At 31.1% G+C, this 10258-nt stretch overlaps 1 protein-coding gene across 2 annotated transcripts; it reads left to right on the top strand.

Moving 5' to 3' along the window:
• Window positions 1–4211: 4211 nt before the first annotated feature.
• LOC145623826 (uncharacterized) lies at window positions 4212–10258 on the top strand. Of its 2 annotated transcripts, XM_081676700.1 has the most exons (4): window positions 4212–4342; window positions 8598–8894; window positions 9076–9192; window positions 9595–10258. In XM_081676700.1, the coding sequence occupies exons 2-4, from the start codon at window positions 8892–8894 to the stop codon at window positions 10054–10056; spliced, it is 582 nt and encodes a 193-aa protein (XP_081532826.1). In that variant the 5' UTR covers window positions 4212–4342; window positions 8598–8891; the 3' UTR covers window positions 10057–10258. The 2 variants fall into 2 exon arrangements, 1 of the variants encoding a protein (XP_081532826.1); XR_014110263.1 differs by lacking the exons at window positions 8598–8894; window positions 9076–9192 and having other exon boundaries at window positions 4214–4342.

The raw sequence follows: 10258 nt of genomic DNA, 5'->3' as shown, positions 1-10258 counted from the left end.
CAAGAAATTTTACCGGAGCAACACTATCAATTTCCCCATCTTCACTTACTCCTTTATTTCTCTAAATAAAACTTTCTATCGTTAAATATTTAACACGTTATTAGCACCAGTTCTAGTCAGATATATTTATACCTACTTCTAAAAATCTATAACAATTAATACTATCTACTTCTAAATGTTATGAGGAGTATGCTCTATAATTATTATTTTTCTTACTTTTACATACTTTTGTGTTTCTTTCTGTTTTTGAACCCATGATCTTTTTTAGATATTAGGGCTCTTGGACCACTATGACTTGCATTCCCAAGTGTGATAACCTTTTACAATATTCTAATCTAATATAATATATATAAATAAAGTAAGCATTTTTCGGGAGCATTTGACACGCCACATAAGAAAAGGTATTATTTTGACCAATGAAATTTTAGATTAATAATTTATTTTAGAATTAAAAAATTCACTCGCCCCCTAAGAAAAAGTGACGAATAAGATTTAAGAATTTTGCCACCTAGGTAAAAATAACGAATAGTGAACAATTAAAATTTAAATTTTTTAAAAAACTAATAATTATCTTTTTTACATATATGGATGTAAATCTTTGATCGTAAATATCTTTAATCTCTCCCTAGCAAATATTATAAAAATTAGATATTAAAAATGTACTCATCGAATCGAATAAAACTAAATCTCATATCACTATGTTTTTCCTTATATACAAAAAGAAATTTAGAAGATTCCCCCTAATTTTTTTAATAGTTAAAAGATTTTAAATGAGACTAACATTTTGAAACAGAACGAGTATATAAAAAAACGCATTTGCAAAGGACTTATTTTAATCAATAAATAAAATGATTTGTCATTTATTTTTTATTAAGAAAAATTAAAGAAAAAGTTTGGCAATGAACACATGCGCCAAAAATCCGAAACAATTACTATATTAATTGTTCCGGACTTTTGTTGATAAACACATCAAATCTTAAACTTCCACATTTTAAGTCAAATCATCTCTCTTAGAAAATTGGATATATGAATATATCTATGCTAATGCACAAGCGCCACGTAAAATAAATAAACCTACGAAAGATAACTTTAGTGTTAAAATTAAAAAAAAAAAATTATCTTATGATATTAGGAATTTTATTCAAATATCCAATGAATGATCTTCATATAAAAAAATCTTAAATTAATTAAAAAGATTTACTAGAACCGTGCATCGCACGGGCTTATATCTAGTATATATAAATAAATTAGGCATTTTTGGAGAGCATTGGGAGCGCCACATAAGAAAAGGTATATTTTCGACCAATTAAAAATTAAATTTCTATTTTATTTTAGAATTAAAAAAATCACTCGCCACCTAAACAAAAGAGACGAATGAAATTTTAAATTTTTGCCGTGTAGGTAAAAACAACGAATAGTAATTTATTAAGATTTTAATTATTTAAGAACACTAAATTTTATCATTTTTATTTGTTACAAAACTAAAAATTATCTTTAGATATTAGGATTTATATTATTTAAAAAACTAAAAATTATATTTTGATATTTAAAAAATATAAATTATCATTTGATGTTAATGGTTTTATATATGATATTTTCATACAAAATTTTAAAACTTATAATGCAAGAAAAAAAAATTAAGAGATCACCAAAAAAATATTTATATACAAAATGTATATAAAAATTCGTGCATCGCACGCCACATAAGCAAAAGTAATATTTCGACCAATGAAAAATTAGATTTATATATTAATTTAGAATTTAAATTTTCAGTCGTCATTTAAGAAAAAATTAACAAATGAAATTTGAGAATTGAAAACAAAAAAATAGTAATTTAAGATTTAAATTATGAAAAAAAAAACAAAAATTATCTTTTATATTATCTTTTACATTAGGATTTATATTATTTTAACAAATAATTAGAAATTAAAAAATATATTTTGATTTAATGATTTTATCTAACTATCCGATGAATGAGATAATATTTATTTCAATTTATAAATTCAAGTTCTATATACGTAAAATTTGAATAAGAATAATTTAAAACTTAACAAAATATTTTACCTTAAATTAATGTTCAAATAATAGAATAGAAAATAAAAACAAAAAATATTAAGAAATTACAAAACAATATACAAAATGAAATATTTAAAAACCGTGCATCGCACGGGCTTACATCTAGTATATATATAATTTTTGCTTACATCGCACGGACCATAATTTTTGTCAGTATATTAGACTATTATATGATATTTTTATAATTGTACAGAATAGTAATGGATAAACCTACCTCTATAAAAGGCAGATTTTTCCCCCAATTTCACCACAAATCTCTTATCCCTTCTTACTTTTTATCCAAAAATCACCTAAATTTTTTTTTACCCCATTCTTCTCCGATATGTTCCCCGGCGATGGCAACTAAAACACCCACACCTTCACTTTTGAGGAAGATTTAATGAAGATAAAACAATACTTCCTTCTAATTACGTCGCTTGTAGTTTTATTAGTAGCAATATTAATTTTTGTCATTATGTATAAGTAAAACTCACTTATTTTGTCGTTTTAATTAATAGATTAAAAGCTTGTTTTTGTTTTATTATGTTGGCTTGTTCTTATTAATCATCATTGTATAATATTACCATTATCATTATAATTATTGTTACGACTGTTATTGTTGTGTTCTTTTTTTTTTTTTTTTTTTTTTTTTTTGCAACTAACATGATTAATTTTTGCTTAATCATATAATTACTTACATTTATAAACCAAAGGGGAGAAAAGAACTATATTATTTATGGTTTATTATTGCTAAATTTAATTATTACTTATTTTATTAACCTAACTATAATTATGGAAGGACTAAACATAAGTGTTGTACATAAAATTTATTATTATAAACTAATTATCATTTAATTTGTTGTAGCTAAAATGGGAGACCTTATGAAAACACAGTTCAACATCTTAGATTTATCTGGAAAGAAATTTTTGGAATGGAAAGTGGATGCAACGATGAATTTGAAAGCTTAAGGCTTGGAGCACACTGTTAAAGAAAATAAAAGTCTCTCTGGTCAAACAACTGATACTACCACTTCTGCAATGACAGTTTTAAAACCTGTTACTGAACAAGATAAGGCAAAAGCCTTAGTGTTGTTAAGGCATCATTTACATAAAGGCCTTAAAACTGAGTACATGATAGTTGAAGAAACTAAAGAATTATGGGATTGCCTTAATGAAAGATTTGGACACCACAAAAGGGTGCTCCTTCCTAAGGCATTATTTGGCTGGACAAATTTACGATTCTAGGATTTCAAATCTGTAATTGATTATAATTCAACTATACATGAGATTGTATCTATATTAAGATACTGTGATCATTCAATCACGGATGAACAGATGATTGAAAAACTCTCACTACCTTTCATGCAAGCAACATACTGTTGCAAGAACAGTATCGTGAAAGAGGTTTCAAAAAGTTTAATGAATTAATGAGTGTATTGCTTGTTGCGGAACAAAATAGTGAACTTTTATTGAAAAATCATAATCTTAAACCAACTGGGTCTTTGGCCACTCATCATTAGGCAAATGCAACAAATTCTTATCCACCCGAATCAAATGCTACACGAAGAGGTGGACGTGGAAAATTATTGCGGTCGTGGCCATGGTCGTGGCAGAAACAATTTTCAAAGAAACAATAATTTTAAAAAAAAAATTTAAAAAAAGAAGGGACAGTTATCTGGAAGCCACAAACATACTCCTTCGAAAGGAAAAGACACATGTTACAAATACACTACAAGAAAAAGGTGAATCAGCAACTGATTTTTGCGACTACCATAATAATTAGTTGCTAAAATAATTTTAGCGACTGAAAAAGACGAGTAGTCGGAAATTTTGCAACCGAATTTGCAGTAGTTGCTATGCGGTCGTTAATTAGCAACTGATTTTTGCAACTACAATAATAATTAGTTGCAAAAAATATTTTTGCGACAGAAAAAAACGAGTAGTCGCAAAATTTGCAACCGAATTTATAATAGTTGCTATGCGGTTGCTAATCTGCGACGCTCTTATAATAATTTGCAGCTAACACGGTAGTTGCTACTATTAGTTTTAATATTTATTAAAAAGAAATAATAATAAAAAAAACCCTTAGTATAATAAAAAAAAACCCTTAGTATAATAAAAAACAAGTTATTGCCGCAAAAAAAAACAAGAATTATCATCAGTATTCACCGTCAAAAACAAGAGTATCATACTCTTCCTCAAACAAAAAAAAGTTCAGAACCTTAAAGCAAGCAGCCATCACCGTCGTCTTCCTCTGCTGCTGTTGCGCCACCACCACTTCACCCAGGTTAGTACGCGTTCTTCTTCTTCCTACCTTCCATTCAATCTTTCTCTTACTGCATTATGTCAATTGCGAATTTTAGGTTTATCTTTGAGTTTTTGTCCAATTTTTTATTTTAATTTTTTTCTATTGCGAATTGATATTAATCTGATTATTGATTGAATTGCAAATTGGTTTTACTCTAATAATTTCACAGATTCGAGAATTATTCTTGAAAGTTTGGTCGAATTAAGTAACTAGAATTAGGAATTAGTATTTCTCAATTATGTTTATGGGTTATTCTTGAAAATAATACGTAATAAGTTAGTAGAATTAGGAATTGCGAATTTTAGGGTTTATTGAGTTTTTTTGTTCAATTTTTTATTTTAATTTGGTTTCTATTGCAAATTGCGAATCCAGAAATATTGTTTTTTGTTTTTTTCTTACATACTGTCTTCACATTAGAGTTACAATTAAGCTTAGAGATTCATCAGTGTTCTCACCTCTTTCTCAAAACTTCAAGGAAACAACCCTTACTAGCATACTGTTTTTTTTATGTGGGGTCATGAATCAAAATCTGTCACATTGTTATCATCATTCCTAGTTGTTATCAGCATTCCTAGGGAGGAGAATTTCCGAAACATTGCCAATCTCATGCTGTGGTTCATGATGAAATTTTTGATTTGTAGTGCATCCCCATGAACATCAGTGATCCAACTACACTCTTCATATGTTTCCTCATTGCCAGACATATTCTTTGCTGCACAAATGTTTTTCAAAGCAAGATTGAGCGTATGGACGACACATGGTGCCCAATAGATATGAGGAAACTTACTCTCAATGAGCTCTCCAGCCCCCTTACAATTTGCTGCATTGTCAGTAATTATTTGCACAACATTTTCATGACCCACCTCTAATATCACTTCTTTCATCAAAGAAGCAATAAAAAACTTATCTTTCACTTGTCCAAAGCAATTCACAGCTTTCAGAAACATAGGGCCATTTCCAGTGGCTTCCTAGTCGGATCACTCCACCCATCAGTCACAATTGTCACCCCTTTTTCGTTCCAAGTTGACCTTAGTGGCTAAATGGCAACCCTCCGGTGTAAAACATCCTTGCAATTTCTTGTTCCAATTGTTCCCTAGCATCAATACCAAATGCTCTAGTAATAGGTGATTTAATGGACTTTCTTTTCTTAGAGGCAGTGGCATCATCCAATTGAGATTCACAAGGCAATGGAACTTCTCTAGCTGTTGAATCATTTTTTTTTCAAACTCCTCTTCTAGTCTTAGCATTTCAAGTTTATCAGTGTGAGTTACTCTCTTACAAAGTGCAGTACCCTGATTTTTAATTTGAAGTAAGTGAGCTCTAACACGAGAATAACTTCCTGATCTTGTTTCGTTACAAAAATTACACTGATAACTCCAAGTTCCTCCTACAGTCCCCTTTTTTTCTAATTTTGTCACAAATTTCCACAATGGAGCTGAATTATCAACCGATTTCTCAAAATTATCACTTTGAGTTTCTCTAAATGTTGTGTTAACTTACCCGCTACCTGTGCTACTACCAACATTTTGAGAGGCCATTGATGTATGAACTACTGCATAATTTATTAAAAAAACACATAAATAGGCTGAAAGAACAGACCGAAACAAAAAAGAAAAAAAAAAGTAGAAAGAACAGATCGAAAGAAAAACAGAAGCAAAAGATGAAAAGACAAAAAAAAGAATTAGAGAACTTAACGATCACCGCGGCGCCGCCGAGCAGATGGAGTGGTGGGTGGTCGCTGGTCGGCTACTTCAATCTTCAAGGTTTCAAAGAGAAACTATGCTCAAATTAACTAAGAATTGAGAGGAAAGCTTAATTGATCACTAATTTCTTTTTGGTGCATTGACTTAATGAACTTCGTAATTCTATCAGTCCTAGAAGACTTAGGTTTGATCCTTCAATGACGGAACAGCTGTCATCGTTAAATTTATGTTATGGCCTTAAAAAGTACTGAATGGTAAACATGATCTCTGCTTGAACAGATGTCTCTTGCTCTTGCTCTTCCTCAGTCCCTCTCATAGTCTCACTTGCAATTCTGGTGCACTAGTATCATCCCTAAGCACTGTAGGTCTGCTGCTTTTTTTTTTTAAAAAAAAAAGCGCTCAAGGAGCAGGATTAGTATTAAATCACGAGATTCTGGTGCACATAGAAGTCTGCATTTATCTTAATTCTCTGGTACTAACATAGAAATTGGATATACTTATTCTAGATTAGCTCTTGTTGCCTTCATCACTCTGTGCTTGGCTATCTGTCATCACTCATCAGCCTTGTAGCTGTAGAAACTTCCTTAAACTACTACTATAATATATATTCAAAAGTACTTCTGATGCTTGAGACTATTTTCTAGAACAACTTCCTTGATCTGTATCTTTATTGAAAAAAAGGGATGCTCGCTCAAGTCCCTTGTGTGTTTATAATGAGTACTTAAGTATAGTTTATGTAATTTTTCTTATGATCCTGCTTATATAGCAGTAGCCAAATATAATGATTTTACTCGCAATCCTCTAAAACATACCATACAAGATCTCATGAGGTTCCCACCTTTAGAAGTTGTCATCTTTATCATTTTTATAGTGTTAGTTATATTACCCTTGGAGTTGGAATTTGCAAAGAGGTGGTTATGGTATCTACTAGACCTTTGATTGTAAAGGCTATTATTTGACCTCTGTTTCAACATTAACAAGTATTGGGAAAGCAGTGAGCATGTTACTTACTCTACAAATCCTTCAATGACCATTTATCAAGGAGTGCTTGCCTCAGTAAGAATTGTAGTTCTCTCACACACCTTGCTAAAATTTGTTATATTTGGCTTGCATTTTTTACTGTAAAATTAAGTGTAGCTAAACACATTTGAAATAGAGCTTTTGAATGTTCTAATGTTATGTATTTATAGTTATATTTATTACGGAGTCCAGAAAAAATGGAGAAATTTGATTTAAAGCTAGAGATGACTCAATCTTGATAGGTGTCTTTAATCACAGCCCCCAAGCTCACACCCACCCTTCCAAGAGCACTGCATCAGCGTTGATGCGCACAGTGGCAGCAGCAGGGCACCTCCAACAGCCACAACCCACAGCAGCATCACTTCTAACCCCACCAGAGACAACATTCGTGTATTCCTTGTTGTTGCTGTTCTTATTGCTTTTCTATTTCATTCTTGCATTATTGATCTAAGTTGAGTGTTACATGATCATTAGCACAGATTATATATATATATATATATATATATATATATATAAAATGCTAAGCACAAAGCTTCATAAAAACAGTAACGACTTTTTTAGACCATATAGGTAGCAGACAACTATTAAATTAATGCATATAACTCTGTTGCCCTTTTGGAGTGTTGGCACAATTGTGTCTGATTTATTCTCTGTTGCCCTTTTGGAGTGTTGGCATATTCATGGGAAGAGTGGTAAGATTTCTATCATCCACCTTTTTTTATCCTTGTTAAATCTTGTTGTATGCTTGGTTTACTAATCAGGCCTCAGGCTTTAATTAGTTGCTTGTATGATCCGTAGACTGTAACCTGAAATAATTACCACTTACCAGATGTCTCCAAAGAGATTAACATTATGCATCTAGGTTCTTCAATTTATGCTTTTTTCTATCAGAGTGGTCTGAGAAGTGAGAACATTTAGCTGAGGGGATAAATTAAAATGCAACCTAAAGTGTTTACGTTACTCCGTAATTATGATAAGCAATAATTATGATAAGCGATAATCCTGTTGTTCCATGCTCTTTTATTCTACATTAGTGAGAATATGTTTGCTGAATAGGTCATTATATGCTTTTAAAATCAGATATTTTCATGTATATTTAAAGTTGGTATCTTTGATTTTTTTATTTAGTGTTTAATTCTTGAAAATCCAAGGCCTATCTTTTCACATGAATGAGACTAATGAGGAATTTGGAAAATACTTAGAGAAGAGGGACAGCTAGAAAAATGTGTAGTAATCTTTCATTTGTGAGTATAAACATAGGTTACAGCTTACTAGAGTATTGATTCACGAGTTGCCCATGGTTTTCGTTATGCCAATATTTTAGTGTATCTTAATGAGATGGATCGTTAAACTTTGGTAGTTAATTGAGCTTTGGCTTACTATAATGTGCTGTTGTGTAATATCCTGCAAACCTGCAGCCATATCAGGTTGTAAATTAGAAATAAAATTATTTATGTATAATATGCTATTTTGAGTTAAATTATAAACTTTACATGTTAATTCTAATGCAGCGTACATATACTTGGAGACCTGAGTTCGATGCTAAGGCTAGGAGAGAATTTGACAAAAAAGCTGGGGTCCGACTTAGGGGCACATTGAACCAAGTTTACAAAATGGCTCTCCATAAGCAAGTTAGTTTCATGACTGACACTGTTCGAGCTGAATTCATAAATAAGCGTAAGCATCCTGATTTTGTAAAACGTTCTAACCAAGCAAGAGATAATTGGTTATCTGGCTAAACATTAGAGAAGTTTGACCCTGGCCATCGCCAAGGTAGCGTATCTACTCCTCAAGTGGTTAAAAAAATGGTAAGTGTATGATTTTAGCAGCAAACTTATGATTTTTAATATTAAGATAGAAGCAAGTAGAAACTTTTTAGCCACTAATATAGATGACTATAACTGGTCTTTATTACAATTGCTCTGCATCCTATGTCCCCCTATTTTTTGTTGTTTTTCTTTAAGTGCTAACAACTTCTTCTAATACAAGGCAAAGAAAAATGATGGAATTTTACCAACTGCTGCTGAAGTTTATGAGAGCACTCATTCTGTTTGTGTGGGTAATGATGAAGTTGAATTGATGGGTGACAAGTCTCAAAAAGTCATGGTATGAGTATACTTCTATATTTTTCTAAGATTACAAAAAAATATATGGTAGTTAATGTTTGGAGATATTATGGATTGTTTATTTGTTTGTGTGATTGAGTTGGAGGATGAGAATGATTTGTCGGCATTAATCATATGATTAATGTGGTATGGCATAATGTGAAATGAAACAGGTTTATTTTGAAGCCATGCCCTATAGGAGGGAATTCTTCAATTTACAAAGGAGACTCTGTCAAAATTTTTACTAATAACTGCTTACATAATTTATTTTGCTATAAGTGTTGCATCTTTTATTTTAAAAAAAAACAACTATAATAAAAATACCCCTGATCCTCTGTTCCCCAATAGTTTATTTAAGTTTTAACATTTGAGATCATAGTTACTAATACATATCTTAATGCAGGGAGAATATATGGAAAAACTTGAGGAATATAAGAACAAAGGAATTGAGATAAACCCCGACAAAGTCTACTTGGAGGTTGTAGGTGGGCAAACGAAAGGAAAAGTCTACGGTTTAGGGAGTGCTTCACAAATGTATTACAAGAGCGATCCTACTTCTCAATCTACTGCATCATCTTCCACTCCTTCCATGAATTCTCAATTAAGTTCTCAAGTTGAAGAACTAAAGAAGATGGCGGAAGAAAACCATAACAAGGTAGAAGAAAGCCAAAAAATAGCGGCAGAGAGCTTAAAATGTGCTAAGGAATTCGTCGAAAATCATGAGATCGAAAAAGCTACATGGAAGAAGGAAAAATTAGCTATGCAAAAAACATTGCAAGAAATGGCATCACTTGTAAAACAAGTTTACCGTCCTTATAAGCCTCCTACGCCTGCAGTCACCCGCTCTCATGATACAACTAAGTGATTTTTATTTTTTTGGTGGTAATTTTATGAACAACTGGTCTTTTACATTGTCATTAGTTCTTATTTGAAGTAGCTTTTTTTATATGGGAGGTGACTTTTGGAACAATTAGTCATATGAGTTAAATATTGTTTTTTAATACATTGATACAAAATTGATTGCTATTTTGGATATTTGAATAAAATTAACATTTTGGTTATTTGAA

Source organism: Chenopodium album, chromosome 3, assembly GCF_948465745.1.
Source record: "Chenopodium album chromosome 3, dcCheAlbu1.1, whole genome shotgun sequence".
Lineage (NCBI taxonomy): Eukaryota > Viridiplantae > Streptophyta > Magnoliopsida > Caryophyllales > Amaranthaceae > Chenopodium > Chenopodium album.
This window is presented reverse-complemented; position numbering and strand designations above follow the sequence as displayed.

Excerpts from the sequence above, each read along its gene's own strand:
- LOC145623826 (XM_081676700.1), top strand. Across the intron at positions 9,193-9,594 it reads ACAAGTCTCAAAAAGTCATG|GGAGAATATATGGAAAAACT; the intron begins GTATGAGTATAC and ends ATCTTAATGCAG.